General features: G+C 42.1%; 1 protein-coding gene across 4 annotated transcripts in view; it reads right to left on the minus strand.

Annotated features, from left to right (window-relative positions):
• Positions 1–25,817, minus strand: part of mgat3b (beta-1,4-mannosyl-glycoprotein 4-beta-N-acetylglucosaminyltransferase b) — a 125,136-nt gene that overhangs the window by 21,965 nt on the left and 77,354 nt on the right. For all 4 annotated transcript variants that reach the window (XM_039765281.1, XM_039765279.1, XM_039765282.1 and 1 more), the window contains exon 2: positions 1,376–1,748. In XM_039765281.1, coding sequence (XP_039621215.1) covers positions 1,376–1,747 — 372 coding nt within the window. In that variant the 5' untranslated portion in view covers position 1,748. The remainder of the gene's footprint in view (positions 1–1,375; positions 1,749–25,817) is intronic.

The raw sequence follows: 25,817 nt of genomic DNA on the forward strand, positions 1-25,817 counted from the left end.
TCTCATTCAGTCTCGCCTTCTCCCAGAAAGACTTGTGACTCAAACATTCATATTAACCAGATCCAGGTGAGCTTTATTTGGGTCTGTGGGTTTTTTTTACCATGGAGCTCAGTCATTCAGACAATGATGGAGGCCGTGACTTTAAACCAGGGTTGCCCAACTCCAGTCCTGGTGGGCCGCAGTGTCTGTAGGTTTTCATTCTAACCATCTTCTAAATTAGTTAGACGTTTCTGCTGCTGAATAACTTTTTATGCCTTCGTTTTAATTGACGTGACTCAGACCCCTTTAGTTGTCTCTTTCCTTAATGAGCAGCCAAACAATAATGAGACACAAAACAATGCACCACATGACCAGCTAATCTGAAAAAAAAAAATGAAAGGTGAAGGTTTCGGTTGTGTTGGTCTGCTCAGGTCACCAAAACATCTTGATGGTGGTCTTAGAAAAAAACAGAAAATCAACAGTCTGTGGCTGTGGCAGAATGAGAGCAGAAACAAGTCACGATATTCAAGAACAGCTTTAATTAACAGCAAGAATTGGCTTCTCATCAAGAAACTGGTTGGAGTGAAACTAGCTGGAGCTTGACATTCTAATTCAGCTGGTCATCTGTTGGCTCGTTTCACATCTTATTTCTGTTTGGCTGCTATTTAATGAAGAAACAAATCAATTCAGAGGACTGAATCCTTAAAAACAGGGCTATTAAAAGGAAGGGTAAAGGAGTTAATTAGCAGTGAAAACTGCTCGCTGATTAGGAAAAGTGTTAGAACGAAAACCTGCGGCCCACCAAGATCGGAGTTGGACACCACTTGATCTTTGGAGGTCACTGTGAATCTGTCCTGATGTTTTCCTGGATTCTTTCTCCACCATTCTGACTATCAAACTATTCAATCTGGGGTCCGTATTCCTCTTATGGCCAGGGAGATGGTGGATACTAGTTGCTTTGGTCAGTTTCAACTTATTTCACAGAACATTGTGATTATTTTTTTTAAATAGTCGATGGGTACCAATAACTTTTGGCCTCCAAGAAAGAACTCCAGAAGATATGAATGCAAACTTATAACACAAATACCTAAATAACCACATTCACAAAATGAACGAACTCGGACATCATCAGCATTTCATAGACTCTGAAGGTTCATATGTTGACCTGGTGAATCTCACAGTTTGTGGTATGGATACGATTCATTATCGGTGACATTGTGATGTTTAGGCTAGTGAAGGTCAGATTCCACTTCAGACACATCTATTGATCCATTATGAAAACCATCTAATTTATTTTGGTGCCATTTTGGTAGCCCGCTCACCCTGCTCAGATTTGTGTGGCACTGCACGCAGATTAACATAGCAGAACATTACAAACCAGAAATGGAGCAAATACCTGATTAAGATCAGCTTGTGGATCTTTCACATCTGGATTCCAGTTGTCCTCCTTCATTGCTTTGTTATTCAGTAGGAAATCTGCGCGTGGTTGCTGCTGAGGTCGAGCGCTGAAGGCAAACATGTTCATTCTAGCATAGGATGGGGTGCGCAGAACCTCTGGAGCTTCGTCTGGGTCAACACTGGAAAGCGGTGTGGCTCCCTCTTTCCAGAAGAGACTGGAGCCCATGATGAAGGATTTGATGTTTGGGTAGGAAGCAGAGATACCCTGGACGAAAGACATGTAATGCAGGGTCTTGTAGTAGTGCAGGAACGAAATGACGCAGAGCCCAACCGTGCACAACAGGAACACTCTGTGACGTCGCATTTTCATCCTATGGAAAGAAAAGAAAAGAAGGGGTGACAAGCTGATCGGCATCTGTAAAAATGGAGTCAGGATACGGAGCCCAAGGTGGTGAAGCATAAGATACAAATTGTATATAAACTGCTCAAAAAAATTAAGCAGTTTAAGTGGTTTGAAAACACACCAGATCTCAATGGGAAAAAGAAATCCTCCTGGATATCTATACTGATATAGACTGGGTAATGTGTTAGGAACGAAATGATGGAAATGAAAATGATCAACCTACAGAGCCCTGAATTCAAAGACGCCCCAAAAATCAGAGTGAAAAAATTATGTGGCAGGCTAGTCCATTTTGCCCAAATTTAATTGCAGCAACTCCAAATTGTACGCAGCACTTTGTATGGCCCCTGTGTTCTTGTATACATGCCTGACAACATCGGTGCATGCTTCTAATGAGATGACAGATGGTGTTGTGGGGGATCTCCTCCCAGATCTGGACCAGGGCATCACTGAGCTCCTGGACAGTCTGAGGTGCAACCTGGTGGCATTGGATGGACCAAAACATAATGTCCCAGAGGTGTTTTATTGGATTTAGGTCAGGAAAGTGTGGTGGCCAGTCAATGGTATCAATTCCTTCATCCTCCAGGAACTGCCTGCATACTCTCACCACATGAGGCCAGGAATTGTCGTGCACCAGGAGCCACTGTACCAGCATAGGGTCTAACAATGGGTCCAAGGATTTCATCCTGATACCTAATGGCAGCCAAGGTGCCTTTGGCAAGCCTGTAGCGGTCTGTGTGACCCTCCATGGATATGCCTCCCCAGACAATCATTAACCCACCACCAAACTGCTCATGCTGAATGATGTTACAGGCAGCATAATGTTCTCCATGGCTTCTCCAGACCCTTTCACTTCTGTCACGTGCTCAGGGTGAACCTGCTCTCATCTGTAAAAAGCACAGGGCACCAGTGGTGCATCTGCCAATTCTGGTATTCTATGGCGAATGCCAATCGAGCTGCATGCTGCTGGGCAGTGAGCTCAGGGCCCATTAGAGGACATGGAGCCCTTGGGTCACCCTCATGAAGTCTTTCTGGTTGTTTGGTCAGAGACATTCACACCAGTGGCCTGCTGGAGGTCATTTTGTAGGGCTCTGGCAGTGCTCATCCTGTTCCTCCTTGCCCAAAAGAGCAGATACTGGTCCTGCTGATGGGTTATGGACCTTCTATGGCCCTCTCCAGCTCTCCTAGAGTAACTGCTTGTCTCCTAGAATCTCCTCCAAGCCCTTGAGACTGTGCAGGGAGACACAGCAAACCTTCTGGCAATGACACGTATTGATGTGCCATCCTGGAGAAGTTGGACTACCTGTGCAACCTCTGTAGGGTCCAGGTATCACCTCATGCTACCAGTAGTGACACTGACTGTAGCCAAATGCAAAACTAGTGAAGAAACAGAAAAGATGAGGAGGGAAAATGTCAGTGGCCTCCACCTGTTAAACCATTCCTGTTTTGGGGGTCATCTCATTGTTGCCCCTCTAGTGCATCTGTTGTTAATTTCATTAACACCACAGCAGCTGAAACTGATTAACAACCCCCTCTGCTACTTAACTGACCAGATTAATATCCCATAAGTTTCATTGACTTTATGCTATACTCTGATTAAAAAGTGTTCCTTTAATTCTTTTGAGCAATATATTTTATTATTATATACAATTATATACAACGACGGTTAGGGTCAGAGTTTGGTTTTAACACCCTAAATCCATTCACCCAACCTGCACTCCTGGCAGGTGGTGGTGGTGTTGTTGGGTTGTAATGATGTGCAGAATACTTTCTTTCTTGGCACCCTTCCGGCCAGTGAATACCAAGAAATCACTTAAATGCCACGGCCTATTCGGAGTATTGATGCGGACCATGCAGATCCCTTCATGGCCACAACTTTCCCATCTCGTAATAAACACAGTACATCTATCCAACAGGATAATATACCATGTCGCACAGCACAATGTCATCTCAGACTGAGCACGTCGGGAGTTCATTGTTCTTCGGCGGCCTTCCCAATCACCTGGGGCCTCACATATAATGCCGTTCGTAAAATTCACACTATAACATGACGTACGGACAAAAGTGGAAATGTGCTTACGCACAAAAAAAAAATCCAGACACATAAATCTGTGCGTATGCCAACTTCCACGTTCTTCCGCTACATAAATCCCGGTCAGCGTGAAAAGTAATGCACGTGCACATGCCTGCTGTCCCGCCCTAACTCCTACCAGAATTACACCTCTTTAGATTTGCAAATCAATATAAGTAGCCCTAAACTCAGCCTTCTGTGAAAAGACAATGGCAAAAGCAAGAGAGAAAACAGAAGAAGTTCAGCGAATACCAAGTGGAGGCAAGGAAAACCGTACTATTTGTTAGTTTAAACAGTGATATAAACAAGAAAAGGAAGCTGATCGAGTGACAGTGTGTACCAAGGTGGTGAAGCACACGATCCAAATTGTATAGATTTCATCATCCTACTACTGCTACTAAATACAAGCAAAAAAATAAAGTTCTGAGAAAGTAGGAGAGAAAGTTGAAAGGTTTACTTCCTAGTTATAAAAGCGACCACGACAATCCACAGCACTTTGCAAACTAAAGATAGTGCCACTGCCATCACCAGGGGCCTCATGTATAAACGGTGCGTACGCACAGAAATGTTGCGTAAGAACTTTTCCACGTTCAAATCGCGATGTATAAAACCTACACTTGGCGTAAAGCCACGCACTTTTCCACGGTACCTCATACCTTGTAAACGCAAGTTCTCCGCTCGGTTTTGCAAACTGGCGGCACCCAGCGTCAAAGCAATGGTACTGTTCTTGTGTGATTACTCATTATTTTCATGATGCGGCTTTATAAATACACAGAAACTAACCGCAGTCTGTTTATTAGTGTAATGCATCTGATTGTAATTAACCTGTAACAATATAATGGTCCAGGGAACAGCCATAGTATTCCAAATACCATAACTGCTTTAGCGTTGTTACTCTCACTGCACATTTTTCTTCTTCTTTCAGCTGCTCCTGTTAGGAGTTGCCACAGCGGATCATCTTTTTCCATATTACTCTCACTGCACGACTCGGAGTATTTATATCACTGTATCTGAGTGTGAATCACAGCAGCAGCTGATCGGAAAGAGACTTATCGGTATACAGTTTCATGGACACGCTGTCTCAGCCACTGCAAAATGTTATAAAGCCTTTCCTGTACGGACCTCGTGGTTCAGAAACAGTTTAATCCTAAGAACTTTAAATGCACTCAATCAATTGCTCCTAGTAGAACGGTTTGTACTTATAAGTACAATCACCCCACTGTAAACTTGCACTACAGTTATAATATCTCACAACCTGAGCCACTTTATAAAGCGTGTATTTACATATGATGACGATATCATTTTTAAGGTGAAATGCAGCAAAATATGTTTGTTAAATTATACACATAAAACTTTAACTTCATTTAAATAATCTATATTCTTCACTGGGAGTGTCATGAAGGATAGAATAATTAAACATGTACTACGAAGATATTTCAATGTTCTTTAAACGTTTTGAAGAATCGGCTAAGCTTACAGATGGCTTAACTTCTATTACAGAGCTGATTGTATGGCGATCGGTTACTTGGGGAAAGAAAAGCAAGGACTGCAGTGACGGCTACGCCAATATATATTGAATATAAAACAGAAAGAAAAATAACAACACAGCTAAAAGCGCAGTGACAAATTTCGACAAAAGATAAATGCTTGTCATGAGCACGAGGCTCATGAAACACATGTTTAATAATGTGCTTTAGCTCCTATCATCATGAAAATGACATCACGTATACATCTCAGTATTTTAGTTATTCAGAGAGCTGTAATATCACAAATGTAATGGACTCTGTGTCCAGTTGGAGGAAGAGAGCCAGTTTAAGAAGCAAGTAGTGATTCACACACACAGATCACATATGAGTAGAAGATCAAATACAAAACAAAGCATTTAACGTGCTACTTTAATTACGATGTGATTTGAGAAACTGGTTGATTAAACGATTTTAAGATGAAGTTTATAATGTTCTACTAAATGACAAAATAAACTACGTGATTAAAGTGGAAAATTCGAGATTAAAGTTGACATTTCGTGCTTTTTCCCCACCGTGTGCCTTTTTTCTCTGTACCCTAATAAACTTTCATATGACACTCAGACAGTGGGCTACAACTCTTCTTTTCACGCAACTTTGATATGTGACTTCTTTTTATTTCCGGCACTGTGCGATTTTGTGAATGTGAGCTTTCAAGTTTCTCCAACACGCTATGTCACTCGATCAACTTCATTTTGTTGATTATACCACGGTTTATTTGAACAAATAGTATGTTTTCCTTTGCCTCCACTTGGTATTCGCTGAAATTCTTATATTTTCCCCATGCTTTTCCCATTCTCTTTTCACAGAAGGCTGCGCTTAAGGACGATTTATATTGATTTGCATATTCAAATAGGCGTAATTCTGGGAGGATTTGGGGCGATACAAAATGCGCGTGCACCAGCGTTAGTTTTCACGCTGGTCGGGATTTATGTAGCAGAAGAACGTGGAAGTTGGAGTACGCACAGATTCCTGCATTTGGATTTTTCTGTGCATAAGCACATTTCAGCTTTTGTGCTTACACCATGTTATAGTGCGAGTTCTATGCACGGCGTTATACATGAGGCCCCAGGACTGGCTATCTAGGCACTTTAGTAGGGATTTCCCAGCAAGGTGTTTTTAAGACATGAATGCCTGAAAATGAAGAGGATGTAAGAATTGATCTGTGTCAAGGACGCCAATTCTGTGTTTTGCTTTGCCTGCCTACAAGGAGTGAGGAGAAATTTAAGGATTTAGGGTTAGGCATTAGGTTTAGGGTTAATATGGGGGACATGGGTTTTCATTTAAAAAACTTTTTTTTAAATGGTTAATAAAAGCCAAACAATCCAGGGAAAATCAACACACTCTGACATGCAGAAATAAGATAACGCTGTTGGACTGGTTTTTACACCTATTAATAGATCAGACATTGCCAAATAAGCTACAAATGTAAACCGCGAATTACGCGCAGTTAAGAGAATGTTAATAACAAGGCAGGTCAGTCATCTTTTTCACAGGACATATTTAACAGTCATTTAGGTAAATTCTATTCATACTCTTACCAACATATGTGTGATTCATGGTCATAAAAGTGACAGCCATCCCATTTCTGAGGGATTCCAGTGGCCTTTTAAAATCATGGAGTCACTTTACCTCTGATTGATCTCATTGTTTGAGAATCGTCACAGACAAAGGCCAGCGAATTAGTCATCTAGGTGAAATTATCTGGTAATTAAGTCATGGCAACTGGACTTTATTTTTGTTAGGGAGAGAGACGTTTCACTGCTCATTCAAGCAGCTTCTTCAGTCTGAGGGATGTTGTTAGATACCACAAAATGTATCCTCCAGGTTAGTTTCACTTCACACCTGCCCTGAATAGGCCTGTTGAGTAAAACAAAGGAAGGGGAAGGTGTGGTAGATGTAACCATCATACCTTTAACAGCCCCTCCTACCCCCTATAAGTGAGTCGTTAAGAGTGGTCCACCTGGTGGAGGTGTGAATTGGGCCGGATATTCCTGGGGATGGATGAAAGGGCAGCATGATAAATTGAAGACAGGTTATGCCCAAGACCTCCACCTCTGTTGAGTGAGGGGTTGTTGATTTGCACATGCAAAGCTTCCTTTACACCAATGGTCTTCTCTAACCAATATCTGGATGTTAATGTCCTCAAATGAGTTTACTTTGTCCTTCAAATGGAGGTACACAGCCAATTCCAGCCCTGAGGTGTTACTCCTTCTGTGCTGGGCCATTCTCCTATGTAGCGGCTGTTTGGTCTTTCCAATTTACAGTTCAGGGAACTCTTCGCTGCATTGAATGGCATACACTACATTGCTCTTCTTCTGTTTTGGTATCTGGTCTTTGGGGTGGACAAGTCTCTCTCTCAGTGTGTTAGTGGGTTTGAAGTGTATAGGTATATGGCGTTTTCCAGAAATCCTTTTTAGCTTTTCGGACACACCAGCCATGTATGGAATAACCAGGTTCTTCCATTGGCCCTGGGACTCTGACTGTTCCGTTATCAATTTTCTGGATCAGGATACTGCCTTGTTAAAAGGCCCACTTGGGATATCCACAGGTCTTAAGGGCGGTCTTCAGATCCCACATTTCTACCTAACAAGAAGTCCAGTTGCCATGACCCAACTACCAGAGAGCTGGTTTTTCTTTTATTTGCTATTTTAAAGACAGACAGATTTTGATTTTAGAATAGTCGGCAGGATAAGATAGATAGATATTAAATGTAGTATAGTCAGCAGGATAAGAGATAGACAGACAGTTTATAGACAGACTGACTTTAGTTTTAGTATAGTTGACAGGATAAGAAATTTGTTTTTTTAAAGAAGCACTTTAAATAGATACATAAATATACAAGGCATACACAATCACACACACACACAATCCTGGACAGTTGATGACTGGAACACTCATTGCTTGGTCTGATAAACCTCAATTTCTGGGTTAGGGTCAGAGTTTGGTATTAACAGCCCAAATCCATTCACCCAACCTGCCTTGTATCAAACACTGCTGGTAGGTGGTGATGTTGTTGGGTTGCAATGATGTGCAGAATGCATTCTTGGCACCCTTCCAGCCAGTTAATACCAAGAAATCACTTGAATGCCACGGCCTATTCCGAGTATTGATGCTGACCATGCAGATCCCTTTTTGGCCACAACTTTCCCATCTCATAATAAATATAGTACATCCATCCAACAGGATAATGCACCATGTCGCATAGCACAATGTCATCTCAGACTGGTCTCATGAGCACGTCAACAAGTTCATTGTTCTCCGGCGCTCTTCCCAATCACCAGATCTAAATCCAGCAGAACAACCATTGGCATGAGTGTAGAACAGGATGCTCACGGCATGAAAGTGCAGCAGACAATTCTGAACCAGACTCTCAAAAGGATAAGATAGATATTAAATGTAGTATAGTCAGCAGGATAAGAGATAGACAGACAGTTTATAGACAGACTGACTTTAGTTTTAGTATAGTTGACAGGATAAGAAATTTGTTTTTTTAAAGAAGCACTTTAAAATAGATACATAAATATACAAGGCATACACAATCACACACACACACCACAATGTCTAAAAAGAAAGAAAATTTAAAGAGAAAAAGTTTCTGACTTGGCAGGCACAGTCCCAGTGGGGAGCTGCACAGGTTTATTGCTGTTGGCATAGAGGAGCCCCAGCTGTGTTCCTTGACACACTTCTGCTGAAGGTTTTGTTGGCTGAAAGTGCTCAGTGTTGGTGTGTCAGAGGGAGGACACGCCACATTGTTCATAATGGCACTCAGGTTTGTTTAATTTTCGTTCATTTGAAAGTTTCACTGAATTTTTTTTAATATGACAAAAACAGTTTTGTGAGATTTACACCATTGTGAATTATTTTTCTCATTTTTTTTTTTTTTTTAAAGTTTTAAACTCTTAACCCCCCCCCCAATTTCCTATGAATACACTTCCCCCTCCCCCTTTTCTTCTTTCTGAGAGAATGCTGCTCCGTAATCAAACTAGATCTAAGCTAGGGTTCTGCTGTCACTGTGCCGGGATGGCCTGACTTGCCCTGAGCGAATTCCTCAGTAGACACAGTAGATAGTGTTGCTCCCAATTTAAACAGTAATTTCAGACAGAGCGAGAGAGAGAGAGAGAGACACACAAAGTAAAAAAAAAAAATGCCTGTAGTGCTGTTATCTGCTTTCTCTACAAGGACGCTGGCACACCTTTAATCTGACGCTGAATGTAGAGTGTGGAACTGCTGCTTCAAGGGCTTAGCATACCAACAGATGAATTAGTCCTCCTGCTCCTCCTTAGCATATCTATTTCCTGGGGCAGTATTTGAAAACATGCAAGTTAATATTGACGCTCATCTTTCATCTCCAAATCCGCACAGGAAATTGACTGTGTGTGATATGCTAGGGCTATTTGGTGTTAAAAAGTTAAAATACTAACATCACAAAAGCTATACCCAGCCAGTCTTACCCGCTACTAGGGACAAAGTCAACAATAAATCAAAACTGGGGCCTGTGTAGTGCATGTGGCACAAAATAAAAAATGTACGAGCGAGTCTGATTTACAAAGGGCTGATTCTGTGTATAAACCAAAATATGAAATCAAAACCTGCAAAATGCAAGTATAGTCAGTCGTGTCCGAGAAGACAGTTGGAGATTTTGATTAGGTCTTTGATTTATTACCATACAATATTTACACTCACTAAGCAAATTATTAGGACCACTTGTTCACCTGCCTATCCATGCAATCATCTAAATCAGCCAAGCATGTGGCACCAGCACAATACATAAAATCATGCAGATGGAAGTCAGATGCTTCAGTTAATGTTCATATCAAAACACCAGAATAGGGACGAAAAATGTAATCTCCGTGATTTTAACTGTGGCATGAATGTTGGTGCCAGACCTGCTGTTTTGAGTATTTCAGTAACTACTAATCTCTCTAAGTGAGCAGAAAAGCATCTCCAAATGCATAACGGGTCTAATCCTGAGGCTGATGGACTACAACAGCAGAATTCCATGTCGGGGTGCAGTCCTGTTAGCTAAAAACAGAAAGCGGAGGTTGCTGTTGGCACAGGCCCACCAATCCTGGACAGTTGATGACTGGAAAACTCATTGCTTGGTCTGATAAACCTCAATTTCTGGGTTAGGGTCAGAGTTTGGTATTAACAGCCTAAATCCATTCACCCAACCTGCCTTGTATCAAACACTGCTGGTAGGTGGTGATGTTGTTGGGTTGCAATGATGTGCAGAATGCTTTCTTGGCACTCTTCCGGCCAGTTAATACCAAGAAAGCATTACTTGAATGCCACGGCCTATTCTGAGTATTGATGCTGACCATGCAGATCCCTTTTTGGCCACAACTTTCCCATCTCATAATAAATACAGTACATCCATCCAACAGGATAATGCACCATGTCGCACAGCACAATGTCATCTCAGACTGGTCTCATGAGCACGTCAACGAGTTCATTGTTCTCCGGCGCTCTTCCCAATCACCAGATCTAAATCCAGCAGAACAACCTTTGGCATGAGTGTAGAACAGGATGATCACGGCATGAAAGTGCAGCAGACAATTCTGAACCAGACTCTCAAAAGGAATGTGCCCGCCATCTTGTGAAATCCATGCCACAAAAAACTTTTTAACCATTTGGAGAAGCAAAAGGATGCCCTATATATTGTTTTGATGAGACTCTTGGTGGAATGAAGAGAACGTTGGAAAACTGTAGACGACAACAGGCCATTCAGCCCAACAAAGCTTGCCAGTCCTATCCACTTATTTCTTCCAAAAAAACATCAAGTTGAGTTTTGAAAGTCCCTCAAGTCTTACTATCTACCACACTACTTGGTCACTTATTCCAAGTGTCTATTGTTCTTTGTGTAAAGAAAAACTTCCTAATGTTTGTTGGAAACTTGTTAAGAGTAAAATTTCACACTGGGTCCCCGTGTTCTTGATGAACTCATTTTAAAGTCACAGTCTCGATCCACAGGACTAATTCCCTTCATAATTTTAAAACACTTCAGTCAGGTCTCCTCTTATTCTTTTTCTTAAACTGTAGGCTCAGCTCTTTTAATTTTTCTCATAATTCATCCCCTGTAGCCCTCAATCCGCCTAGTCGCTCTTCTCTGAACCTTTTCTAGCGCTGCTATGTCCTTTATGTAGCCTGGAGAACTAAACTGCACACAGTACTCCAGAGAAAGCCTCACCAGTGTGTTGTAAAGCCTGAGCAGAACCTCCTGTGACTTTTCTCCACACATCAAGGCGCTATATAACCTGACATTCTGTTAGCTTTCTTAATGGCTTCTGAACACTGTTGGGAAGTTGATAGCTTAGAGTCCACTACTACTCCTAAATCCTTCTCACAAGGTGTACTCTCGATTTTCTGACTGGTCATTGTGTATTCAAACTTAACGTATTAGGAATAAACCTGAGAATGTGAATATAGAAGAGCAGGGTGTGGCGTATGGCTGGAGGTAGTACACAGCCGGGACGCCCAGGAGGACCAAAGGGGGGATCATTCCTCCTCCAGACCACGAAGAGGCGACCGCCCTGGTGGCTTTGGGGACCATGGGACCGGAGCTTGGAAGCTCAACCCTATAGGGGCCTGTGGTCACCACCAGGGAGCACCCTGATGCCTGGAAAGCCATGGTCCTCAGCACTTCAAGAGGACCAGGGACACCCGGAGTGCTTCCAGATGCGCAGCCGGTACTTCTGCCACACTGAGGAGTACCTGGCGGAAGCCAATCGGGAGGCACCTGGAGCACAACCGGGTGATTATATAAGGGGTCGCCTTCCCTCCATTCGTTGGCTGGAGTCGGGAGAGGAGAAGGACAGAGCTTGGTGGAGAGGAGTGGAGGCGGTGAAGAAGGCAGTGTGAGAAAGGCCTGGACTTTTGGGGTCGTGTGTGCACCTTGTAAATAGTGATATATTGTAAATAAACGTGTGTTGGGTGATTTAAAAGCATGTCTGCCTGTCTGTGTCCGGGCCAAGCTGCCCAAGGGTTTATAATGACTTTACTGAATGTAAATAAAGAGACGCAACTCGGACAACAGACTGAAAGTGGTGTGCTCTCATTGCTGCTCCACGACTTCAGATCATACATCACTACTGAAGGAGTTCAGTTCCAGACTTGGTTAACGTAGCTCATCCTCTGGTGGAGGAGGAAGTTCGCATACACTTCGGGATTTGCTACTTTGTCATTGTTGTTGCTTTGGCCCATAACATTAGGTATAATAATAAAATTACTTCTCCAATTAAAAAGGAGGGATGTTTGGTTGTGGGGCTTGGGTAGACATGTCTGTCTGAAGGATTTACTAATTCAAGATGAAAAACCACACTAACCACTTCCTCAATAAAATTAATTTCTGTAATCATCATCTGAAGTGGCTTATGGCTGTACAGGCTTGTAGGATTCCAAAGCATATCTAGACATCTATGAAGGCCCCCCAAATGTGCAATGGTCCACCTCAAGGTGCACTCTTACAAACAAAGCCAGTATCCAGATACCCTAACTTGCATGTCTTTGAGATCGGACATGAAGTCAGAGTAGCCATCATGGATATCAGAAGAACGTGCCAACTGTACATTGACAGGGACAATGGCGGGACCTGAACATCACTCCTTGGTGTAAAGCAGTGAACACATGCGGGCCATCAACAAATCTCCTACCTCTAAACTTCTCTAGCTTCATAAACCCTTTGCAACAGACACTTGATTGTACAACTAGTGGATGTGTTGTTTAATGTTTGATTTATGAACACAATGCGCCTATATGAACGGCTTGAGGGAAACGGACGACAGTCAGTCTGCAAATCTGATAAAAACAAACAGGTCACGGTTAGTAACCCAGCAAGCCTTCGTATACTATTAAACTTTTAAACGCTACCTTGAACAAGATCAAAGGATTCTGAAAACGAAAGTGTGGTCGGTTAATAACGAGTTTCCACTTATAAAATCAGTCACCCAGGACATGCAGCAAGTCTAGTCAGAATATTCACCCTCACCGTTCAGTACTGAACTTGAGAACAGAGATGACAGGTCGGAGGCATAAGACGATCTCAGCGGTCACATATAAAACGGCGAGATATCTCCCAGGCGCAGCTAGGCGCTTCCACAAATGGAACACTCGTCATTAGTTCCCAGAGTCAGTAAAGAGATCGGTATATACAAGACAATATAAAAAGACTAAACCCAACTCAACGTCATGGATCAGAGTTCACAAATAGATTCCCTGTAATAAAAGCAGCAAAACGATAAACAGACTGAACCCAACTCAACGGCATGGATCATAGGTCATAAACACACACCTGTAATAAAACAACAATCGGCCCGTAACCTGACACCACTACTGTTTACAGCCCTGGAAGAGCCTCATTCAGTGGAGCAAATCAGCTAATGCAGTCAGTCCCGCTAGCGTGCTCTCATGCAATCAATGCTGCATTATATCTATTTTATTTTATATACTGTGCATATAAAAGTAAAAAAAGACAAGATGGTTCGGACACAAGTGTACAAGCAAAAAAAGAGCGTTTATACATGGGAAACCCTTCTCTGTAAGTAAGTGTTTCCCACAGCAAAAAGCACAATACAGCCAGCATATAGCAAGCACACAGCAATGCTTTGTCTTCTTTCTCTGACTCTGTCACTACCGCTACTCCTCCACCCAGGTGTTCTCCTCCTTCCTCTGGTTTGTTTAGTTGTGGCAGGCAGCAGCCCCATTTTATCCAATCCCTGGGAGTACTTCTTGTGATATGAAGCTTCTTCTTCTTTCAGCTGCTCCCATTAGGGGTCACCACAGTGGATCATCTTCTTCCATATCTCTCTGTCCTCTGCATCTTGCTCTGTCACACCCATCACCTGCATGTCCTCTCTCACCACATCCATAAATCTTCTCTTAAGCCTTCCTCTTTTCCTCTTCCCTGGCAGCTCTATCCTTAATAATCTTCTCCCAATATACCCAGCATCTCTCCTCTGCACATGTCCAAACCAACACAATCTCGCCTGACTTTTACTCCGAACTGTCCAACTTGAGCAGACCCTCTAATGTCCTCATTCCTGATCCCATCCATCCTCGTCACGCCCAATGCAAATCTTAACATCTTTAACTCTGCCACCTCCAGCTCTGTCTCCTGCTTTCTGGTCAGTGCCACCGTCTCCAACCCATATAACATATCTGGTCTCACTACCGTTCTGTAGACCTTCCCTTTCACTCTTGCTGATAACTGTCTGTCACAAATCACTCCTGACACTCTTCTCCACCCACTCCACCCTGCCTGTTCTTTCTTTTTCAGTTCTCTTCCACAATCCCCATTACTCTGTACTGTTGATCCCAAGTATTTAAACTCATCCACCTTCGCCAACTCTACTCCCTACATCCTCACCATTCCACTGACCTCCCTCTCATTCACACACATGTATTCTCTCTTGTTCCTACTGACCTTCATTCCTCTCCTCTCCTATCTCCACCTCTCCAGGGTCTCCTTAACCTGCTCCCTACTATCGCTACAGATCAGTGTCATCAGCAAACATCATAGTCCATGGGGGCTTCTGTCTAATCTCGTCTGTCAACCTGTCCATCACCATTGCACATAAAAAAGGGCTCAGAGCCGATCCCCGACGTAATCCCAGCTCCGTCACTCCTACTGCAGACCTCACCACTGTCACACTTCCCTCGTATATATCCTGTACAACTCTTACATATTTCTCTGCCACTCCCGACTTCCTCATACAATGCCACAACTCCTGGCTCTGAAACATTTCTGGGTGAGGTTGGAGCCCTAAAGAGTAGGGACCTCTAAATCCCACAACTCCCCATGGTAGACACCACAGGACCCAACAGGGCTGTTCTCTGGGACTACAATACCTGGCATGCCTTGTGGGGATTCCAGCCTGGGTTGGATACCATCTAGTGTCTTTGGGGAGACAGAGCCCTGTGTAAGCTGTCTCCCCCCATCCTTCCAGCTTGAGGGCTTCTCGGCCGGGTTGTCCCATTCTGATGAGTGTCGCCCAGGAACCTTACCCAGCTGGAATGCCCACAGTGTGGAAGGACAAGACAACTTGCATACAGTTTTGTCTCCCCAGGGTGTTAGATGGCAGCCTCCCTGGGTTGCGGCATCACCACAGATTCCCACAGGGCATCATGGGACTTGAAGTTTTTTGGCACAGCCCTGTTGTGTTTTGTGGGGTGCTGCCAGAGGTTGCTGTATGGACTGGTGAGCCCTACTTCATCAGGGTTCCATCTCACTGGAAAATGCACCCAGACCACGGTTATGGGACACCAAACACATTGAAAAATGCTTCTAGACCACGGTTATGGGACACCAGAAGTACTGCCAGGTGCTGCATAAAAGATGCCAACTGCCTCAGCTCCAAGAGCCAGAGTCAGGAAGAAGGAGGACAATGCTGGTGTGGAGGAGTGGAGGCAGATGGAGGCGCTAAGGGAAGAGGATACAGAGTTGCAGAGAGCTGTTTTTCTTGATACTATACCACAGTAGTCTGGTTGTGGTGTGGGAAACACTTGTTATAAAAGCTCCTTGTGCTTACAGACCACAATATATGTGAGCGTAAGTGTGAGTAGCAGCAGCCCCAGCACCAGATGAAAACGGTTGTGGGGGCATCTGAAATATTAGTGGGGACATGATGTAATATACAATATAATGTAAATAATACTATATATTCCCAAAACCTTACTGGGGGTTGCCTTGGCTTCACATGATATATCATGGGTGGTTTAGCCAGGCGAAATGACTACATGGAGCCAGGAATCTTATATATAAATGTCTACGTGTGAAAATGTGTCTGTCTGTTCGGCCAGGAAGTGCGAGGCTACAACATGAAGCTCAAAGAAAGACTCAAAGTGAAACTGCCAAGGAAAGAGAACCTCGCTTAGCCACTAATACACAAATAATGCGATTGATTGATTGATTGATTGAAGTGCTAGAATCCAAGGTTTCTAGGAGCCCAGGCTTTTTACAGTACAGGTTTACACTGCTAATCTCTTTATTATAATAAAAGAATCTCGGGAGAACAAGACTTTTTAACCTGGGATGAGACGTGACTTTTTCAGAGAGATACTTTCACGTCCCGCGAGATGGAGACTTTGTGCCAAGAGATTTAACCAACTCCCAGGGCTGGAAATAAAAGACAAAGAGAATTCAAAAATGTTGGCGCGATACACATGCAGAGAAGGTTAGAGATAATGAAAGTGCTAAAATATGAAAGTCTCACAAAATAGTAAAGATTTAAAAGAAAAACCTGAGATGAGAGATAATTTCAAGTCTCGCGAGAGAAGACTTTATGCAAAGTGATTTGGAAAAGTCCTGCCCACATCTAAAACATTTACAACCGTGCACATGGTTCAATCATTTCTCATTTGTGTGATTGCTATTGTCAGACACAGTTCATGTGGAGAGAAAGAAACGATATTCACTCACGGCAGTTATAGGTTGTGTTGTCATGATGTAACTCTAAACACGGCATCAAAATTAAATGCGAAATTGATGAAAAGGTAATTCCAAATATTGTTTTTACTGAAGTGTTACAGTATAAGCGCAATTTAAAAAGTTTTTCAAAGCCAAAAAGAATGAAAAACGTATAATGCAACCAATACCTCTACCGCAACATGAAACGTAAATGCAGAGCAGGTTAGAAATTATGAAAGTACTAAAACTCAAAGTCTCGAAAAACTGATAGTAAAGATCACAATAGCCAATTATTACTCTGTGAAATTATGGAACAGCAAAAAGAGATCGAATATATGGACATAGGTGATATGATAGAAGTATGTAGCTATTGTTCAGCTTTAAACTTTAAGTTGGAGACTCTAAAAAACAGAGACGGCACCAGGCAAGAGAGTTTGAGATGAATAAGGATATCGAGGAAAAGTGTGGAAGAAACATGAAGAGTCATCTTCAAAGATGGGAATGATTTTTTCACAGTGGGTTACATGGTTACATGAGCCTGTCTGTGACTGGTGGTAATCAAAAAGATGACCGTAGGTGAGCAAAGTGACGACAAAGTCTGAGACTCGGGCTTAACAGGATCAAGTTTGAGAAAAAGGAGCAGCAGGCAAGAGAGTTTGACACGAATGAGGATATTGAGAAAAAAAAGTGTGGAAGGAGACGATGTTGTGATGTGAAATTTTGCATACAAGTTCATAAATATTTTGCATGTCTTTATTTGTAACTTAGACAAAGCAATGTAATATTAGTGTTACATTATAGATAATAACACCAATGCTTTGATGGTTTAAGAACCCCATCTCCCCCTTTTAGGACTGAGTCTCAGGGTTGGGTGAAGCACCTCAAACAAGTTTGGCAAGTGATTCTCTGCAGGACCCTCTCAGTCCACCCCCACAGGAAAGCCAGGCTGCCTAACTGCCAAGCTTTACCTTAACATGTGGTTTGGAGGGCAGGTGTGAAGGTATTCTCTGCCCAATTGGTCTGAAGTATGGCTGTTTGGAACTGGCTTGTACCAGAAGCCTTTAAGTGCCAAAACACCCTATTGGCTGTAGGGGTTGGACAGAAAACCTATAAATTTGCTTTCTTTCCCCCCCCCTCTCTCTGACCAACTGATGAAAGACCATCACACGTCATGAGGACAACACAATTAAGAGCACAGCTCGGCAGCCATATTGAGACAGGCATGTGGCCTGTTCTGAAGAAAGCGGACCACAAATGAGAACTTAACTAGAGACATTTTAAGTAACTAACAAGTCTGTGTGCCGCCTGAAACTACACATCACAATTTATCAATATTCAAATGTACTTTGCATATTATTAATTTATGAAAATTATTAATAATACATTATTTAAATTGTAACTTAACTCCTGCTTGTCTTTTACTACACCTAACTGCCTGAGGTTATAAATGTAGAAGGGAAGGTGGGGAGAACTTATAATGGTACAATACCTTATGTGGTAAGTGGTAAGTCTGGGAAATTTGAGGCATTCTGACAAAGCCTACCTATTAATAATACAAAAGGGGAAAGTAGAGTAAAATATTATTCTACCAAGACAAAAAAAGAACGCTAAGACTTGTTTTCAAAGATGGGAAGCACTCACAAGAGTATTGAATGAGGTTTTCACTGTAGGTTATGTGAGCCGGTCTGTGACTGGTGGTAGTCAAAAAGAAGACCATAGGCGAGCAAGGTGACTCACTATTGAAAAGTCTGAGAAACAGGCTGAACAGGATCGAAATTGAGTGATGGAGCACCAGGGAGCAGAGGATGAAACACGCTAGTATACTGAGAAAAGGCTTACAAGGAATACTGAAGATACAGGTAAGGCGAGGTGACAGGCGACGCGGCTAGTGTGCAGGAAAAAAAAACAATTACAACAGAACCAAACATCTCTTGCTTAAGTATTAAAAATCCAGTCCTCGTGCTGTTATTTTTATGGTGGCACGTCCGATATCTGATATTCAAAGCATATTGTAAACATGGAGCAGACAAATGTTCAAAGGACAAACCCTTCTATTACAGCACATTAAAAAACAAAACACAACAAGTCAAACATTTGGGAGCAGGTTTGAACTGGTTTTATATTCAAATCGCTGGGTTAGGCTCCAGTTTCCCGGACACCGTGTTCCAGATAAGCAGGACTGGAAAATGGACATCTGAAAAGGAGCTGAACTATCCGAACTGAACAAATGGTAATTCAGAGAGGATCAAGATGTGCTTCCTTTAGCTTTAGGCAAATAAAAACAAGAATAAAAATGCGTTGAACTGCTATGAGGAGACCAACTGTGCAGCTTGTTCAACTTTGTTGGCATGCTCTGAAATACGGTTCTCATCAAAATATAAATCCTCTGTGAACTATTTATTTGGGAGGATTGGGTCAAGTTCAACAGCAAACAGAAGCGGCAGGAACAGTCCTGTGCACGGCTTTAACGTGCCAACACCCATCATGGCACCTGCAGCTGCATTGGCACTCGTTCGCCCTCCATAAAATTTGAATGCCTTGCACAGTTCAAATCGCATGGCATCACCTACACAACGTTTGCATCTTGATATGGGCATTCAAGTTAAATGCCAACTGCAAACATAATTTAGTTTATCATATTTGTATTGGTGTGTTAACCTATAAAATAACAAAATACATGGCACAGCTGGTGTTCTCCTTTTAAAACTGGGCTGGAGTCAAAGGTGGATGATGATTTACTGAGAATATTACAGAGAGAAAACAAATAGCCGACTTCAGGACAGTACCAACTGTCCCCATTATTATGTTTTAGTCATGCAAGTGCCAACTATCCTGTTTATTAAATGCTAATTACTAACTGTCATTTTTCGCCATTATTAAGCAGTACTTCAATCCATTAGTTGTTCTCATGTGACATCTTGTAGTTCACAATCATTCCCAAAATGATGTATCAATTACCCTTGTAATTAAACGCCAACGTGCCCCATAATTAGGCATCAATTGCCCCCATTATTAAGTAACAATTATACTCATAATTAATTTTAATTGATCATTACTATTTAAGTGATAAGTTTCCACATGATTAAGTAATTTTACCAATTAGCCCCATAGTTACCATCTGTCACCATAATTTAGTTCCAATTGACAAAATTAAGCACCAATTGTCCTAATAGTTAGGATATTAAACACCACAAATAAGCATCAATTGTCCCCATAATTATTGATTGCCCCTATAAATTTTGTACCAGTTATTTCTATTTTCAAGTACCAATTATTATGTACCACTTGCCCCAATAATTAACTGTCAGTTGACCTCATAGCAATTATACCATAATTAATGTTATTAAAAATGTTCATGACTGCAACACAAGTGAAACCGCCTAAAATATTTGGCGTCACTCCTTCTTCTGTTCACATTAAATTACCAAGGCACGGTTGTGCCACTGTGGCTCAGTTGTTAGGAGACAGGATCAATTAAAAATGCCCGTCTGTGTGAAGCTTCACATTCTCCACATGTCCACCTGGGTTTCACTTTGGGTAGCCCACCTTTCATCCCACATCCCTACGAGGTGAGCATTAACTGCAGTGTGTATGTGTATATGCGTGTCAAGGTCGATGTGTTAAATAATGCCCAGTGAGTCAATCTTTTGATGCTCAGACCCAGCAAAGTTAGAAAGATCATCACAGCAACTATAGACTTGAAATGCAATGCTAAAGATGGATTTAATTCAAAACATTAGGATCTCTCAACAGGGATCACATTAATTAATACTTGCGATAAAACTCTGAAAATATCATCCTATGTTGCTCTTCACCAATGACTTGATGATATTATACTCTTCACATCCATTCCTAGCATTATAAAACTATTTTTCAGTAGTTGCCCTATTGCATGAAACATGGATGCTGCACATTGATAATATATGTGAAAAAGGCAATGTCTCCAACCAATCAAAGACACGGTAAACAGGAATCATGGGTAAATGTTTAGCAATAGTAAATATGCTTCGATTTCTTTGTATTTTGTTATAATGTTAAGTTATTGAGTTTAGTTCCAGAGGCTAAATATAATTATCTTATATACAGTATGAATGTCTACACGTGGAAGTGTGTCTGTCTGTCTGGCCCAGAAATGCGAAGCTACATCATGAAGCTCAAAGAAAGCGACTGCCGCCAAAGTGAAACCATCGAGGAAAGAGAGAGAAACTCACTTAGCCGATGATAGACAATGGAGGCGAATACATCGGCAAAACAAAACCACCAAGGAAAGAGAACTCCGCTTAGCCGCTAATGTACAACCGATGCGATTGAGTGATTGAAGTGCCAGAATCCATGGCTTCTAGGAGCCCACGCTTTTTACAGAACTGGCTTACACAGCTAGTCTTACTTAAAAAACTATGTGTGGAAGTGTGTCTGTCTGTCCGGCGAGGCTACAGCTTGAAGCTCAAAGAGTCGGCAAAGTGGGTTGGAAGAACAAAAAAGTGCGAGGCTACAGCATGAAGCTGAAAGAAGTGAAACCGCCGAGAAAAGAGAAACTCGCTTAGCTGCTGATACACAAGCAAGGTGAGCACATCAGCAAAATGAGACCTCTGAGATGAACGAAATTCACTTAACCACTGATAGACAATGGAGGGGAGCACATCGGCAAAACAAAACCACCGAGGAACGAGAACCTCGCTTAGCTGCTAATGCACAACTGATGCGATTGATTGATTGATTGAAGTGTCAGAGTCCATGGATTCTAGGAGCGCAGGCTTTTTACAGCACTGACTTACACAGCTAGTCTTACTTGAAAAGTCTACTTGTGGAAGTGTGCGTGTCTGTCTGGCCCAGAAGTGCGAGGCTACAGCATGAAGCCAATAGAATCAGTAAGGCAGCCCCAAGTTCATGAGTCAGAAGAACAAAGAAGTGCAAGGCTACAGCATGAAGCTGAAAGACAGCGACTCTGTCTGAAACCGCCAAGGAAAGACAAACGAGAGAGAAACTCGCTTAGCCACCGATAGACAAGGGGGGTGAGTATGTCCACAAAACTAAACTGGCAACTCTGCATTTCAGTTTTTTTTCTGATGATAATCAATAGTTTTTAGGAGCCCAGGTTTTTTTTACAGCATGGGCTTACACAGCTAGTAATTGATAAGGGCTGCATAATAAAATAACAATAGTGCTGACACCATCAGTGTAAGCTACTTGGTAAGATGGCAAGTTAAATAGAAAGCTACTCTAAACAATGTTTATAGCCCCATACATGTGTACTTTTCCCACTCATTTGACAAAGATTCAATCTTTTTAAAGTACAGCCCAGTTGCCCATTTTTCTGCAGCGTCCTTGCCTCATATTGTTCCCCCGTCTGAATCTTGCAGACACAGATTCGGCACAGACAATTCCAAAGCATTTATTTCTCAAAATTTACAATTGTGACCTGACCAATTTATAGACTGTAAAGAATTTAAAGTTGGCACATAGCTGGTATTTGTATTTGTTTACTGGGTCGCATCTGTCTCATGATTTTTTTTTTTTTTTTTAATCGATTTAGAATGAAGATAATCGGTACACAGTCACTAGGTTGGTGGCATGCTCCCAGGAAGGCCAGTCATATAATGTGACACACCCAGTGATTCACACCAATTAGTCTGCAACTCCGACTTACTCAAACAGGTATCATGTTATATATTTAGTCGTATAAGTGGGCGATGTGAACATGAGGGCCGACAACCAATAAAGGCTCAACCAGCCATACAACACATATAATGCAGTGACAAAGAATAAGGAACCTCACAAACACAAGAAAACACCTCTGTCTGAGGTTTGCCTGGCTGAACAGCAATGGTTCCATTAACCAGCATACTATTGGTTGTCAGAAAAAGGGGGCGGGCACAACTGTGCTGTAAAGTCACCACGCAGTCGTTACATGCGACATGCCCACTATTGTTCAGTAGTGGGAAGTTCGTTCGGCAAGTCTGACATCAGCTTAAGGAGCTGCTATAGAGTGACAAGCAGGGTTACAGTGAGCATTTTGTCACAGGTCAAGCTTGCGCTATAAAGTTCAGTCCATTGGAGTCCTGTATTGTCCCAAATTGTAGATAGGAAATAAAACAAAAGTGCACGTCTTTGAAAGCTGCGGTAGGATGGCGACCTGCACTGGGTTTGTTTCCTGCCTTGTGCCCTGTGTTGGCTGGGATTGGCTCCAGCAGACCCTTTGTGAACCTGTAGTTAGGATATAGCAGGTTGGATAATGGATGGATGGATGTCTTTGAAAGTTTGGGTTTGTGACTAGTGTTTTTGTTTTTTCCAATTATGAGTTACACTTTTGCTTTCAGATTCTGGTCAGGAAGAACAGGTGTGCAAAAAGATGGGTGGGTGGATGGATATCATGTTCACTTCTGACGCTAGACTATCCAGTATTTCTGTGTTAAGATATCTTTTCTTGGCTCTCAACTCTCCAGATACATTTTCATTTGGCATTTCATTTTAATTGTAGGCACACACCCTTAAATGGTACCGTGCCTAATGACAACAAATGTAAAGTCATTTTTAAAGTGCCCACCCTGCAGTTGTGGCTTGTGCCAACTGTGCTTTGACATAATTACAAGGCAAACAAACATAATTTTTCGTCATCCATTTTCAGTGCAGATTCTGGTACTGGTAAGATACTGGTTTGGCAAATGTTGGAAAAAAACAAAACATGATAAATTCAATGACCAGGATCACGTGGTAGAAACAACAAGGTATTGTACTGGCATTTACTGTAAATGTTATTAGTTTTGGAATCAACATCAATATCCTCATTCATATCAAGTCATTAAACAAAAGCATGTCTCTCAGATGTCACGGCAGAACAAGTAATGACACACCCAGTCAAGCCCAGCATAAAAAGTTACCAGTGAAGCTAAACAGCAGCTGAATTGGCCTGGAAAGAGTGAAGAAAGCCCGCCCTGATAATGACCAAGTCCGAAATCAAATTTGTGTCTCAACCACATTAACCACTGCAGCATCCACTAACCTTAATTTTATATATAATAATAGTATTATTATTAATATAAATAATATATATATTCCTACCATGTATCCTTACCCTTCCCTTAACCCCTATAGGGTTATGGGCCCAGATATTAAAAATCACTTTCAGGGCCCTAAGGTTAATTTTTAAAAACTTTTCACATTTCTACCCCTTACCCTTATCATAACCCTTCAATTTTATATGTCCTTATGTTAAATTTTTTTCAGCCCTATTTTTTATATTCTATACCCCCCCATCCTTTGCCCTTACCTTTATTTCGCCTTTTTCTTGACTTGTTGGTGTGTTTCATGCTATTAGTTCTTTTTTTGAATATTTAGATCCCACTTTTTCTGTAGTAGGACACCAGATGTAAGGCCAGAACTAACCCTTGATGACAGTCTCACACACACACACACACACACTCGCACACCTCTACTCTTATGTCAGCCTGACGTGCACACACAAGAAGCTGGAGCAGAATATATAAATGCCATGGAGACGGTGGACACACTAGTGGCGCTTTTCCACTGCATAGTACGGCACGACACAGTTCAGTTCAGCTCACTTTTGGGAGGTTTTCCACTGGGAACAGTACCTGGTACCTGGTCCTTTTTTTAGTACCACCTCAGCCGAGGTTCCAAGCGCGCCGAACCGTTACCAAAACGTGACGTTTAAACTCTGCTGGTCACTGATTGGCCGGAGAAAATCGTCATTACTGCGTCACTGGCTATTCTTTTCTTTAAAGGTACACACATTCGGAAGTTTGTGTCCCGTCTCTCCATCGCTGGACGCAGTTTGTTGCATAACTTCAGACATTCGAAAGTTCTCCAGCCACTGAGTGTTTGTAAAACTGGGAACAATCACATCCCACCACTCTGAGGCACGGTTAAATGTCCAAACAGATGGTCTGTTAAGGCGACTTTTTTGCAAAATGTGGAAGATCTGTAATATACAGAATCAGCATTTTAATGTTACACTGGCAGTTAAGTTCATTTTATGCTTTGCAACAGTGAGAAAAGTTAGCTAGTGACGTGCTTTTTTTTAGATGCTTACCCTTGCGCGTCGTCGAGCTAAAGTGTTGTTGTTGTCTGCGTGTTGTTGTAAAAGTTCCACGGTGTCACGGCAGTAGAGGCGCGCAACTATAACACCACGTGAATAATCCCGCCCACTCTAAAGCGGTACTAAACTGCAGTCGAAACGCAAACCGAGCCGAACCAAGGTGAGCTGTCCTGAACCGTGCTGTGCCGTACTATGCAGTGGAAAAGCGCCAAAAGAGGCCAAGAACTCAGGAGCTGTGAGGCCGTGGCATTAACCACTGCACTGGCATAATAATAGCCAGCCTCCCATTTTCTAACCTGCTAGTCCAGGTCAGAGACTTGTAGGAAAGCTGGTGTGTATCCCAAAAGCACTGAGCAGGAGGCAAAACCCACCTGGTTGGAGGGGCTCATTCATGCGCACCCCCAAAAACCTGACCTGAACGTATGCGAGATACATGAGTGGAGAGTGCCCATTCCTCCTGTGAGTCCTGGATTTGGAAGCAGGATGATTATAATAAAAAAATCTGACTAGAGCTGCTATTGTTACTGCGTGACTAATATTCTTATGGGCAGTAAATTTGTTTCCTCTTAAATTATTCAAGCTGGAAAAGTTCAGATGCTGACTGCTGAGGTTTTAGAGCACCTCAGGTTTTTCTTCAAATTGAATCCGTCTGGAATGCAGTCTGTTCCAACTCTGCTTTACAGACAGACAGACGGGTTTTTAAGTAATCAACAGAAGTTGGGACACCTGCACAAATTGTCAAGGCTTCATTTACTTTAATTGCTGCAGAACATCTGTAAAGGTTGTAACCTATTAGTTGTTCCCTGAAGAAAGGCCCAATTGTAACTTTTATTTTTTGCTAACCTGAACTGTAAATTTTAACCTGTGGTAGTCTGCAGTTTACCTTTTCACCATTTTAGATCATGCATTGCATTTCAACCGATCAAATCTGAAGAAAAACTGAAGTGTTGTAAAACTTTTTTTTTCCTTTTATTTTATTGATTTTA

Source organism: Polypterus senegalus, chromosome 10, assembly GCF_016835505.1.
Source record: "Polypterus senegalus isolate Bchr_013 chromosome 10, ASM1683550v1, whole genome shotgun sequence".
Lineage (NCBI taxonomy): Eukaryota > Metazoa > Chordata > Cladistia > Polypteriformes > Polypteridae > Polypterus > Polypterus senegalus.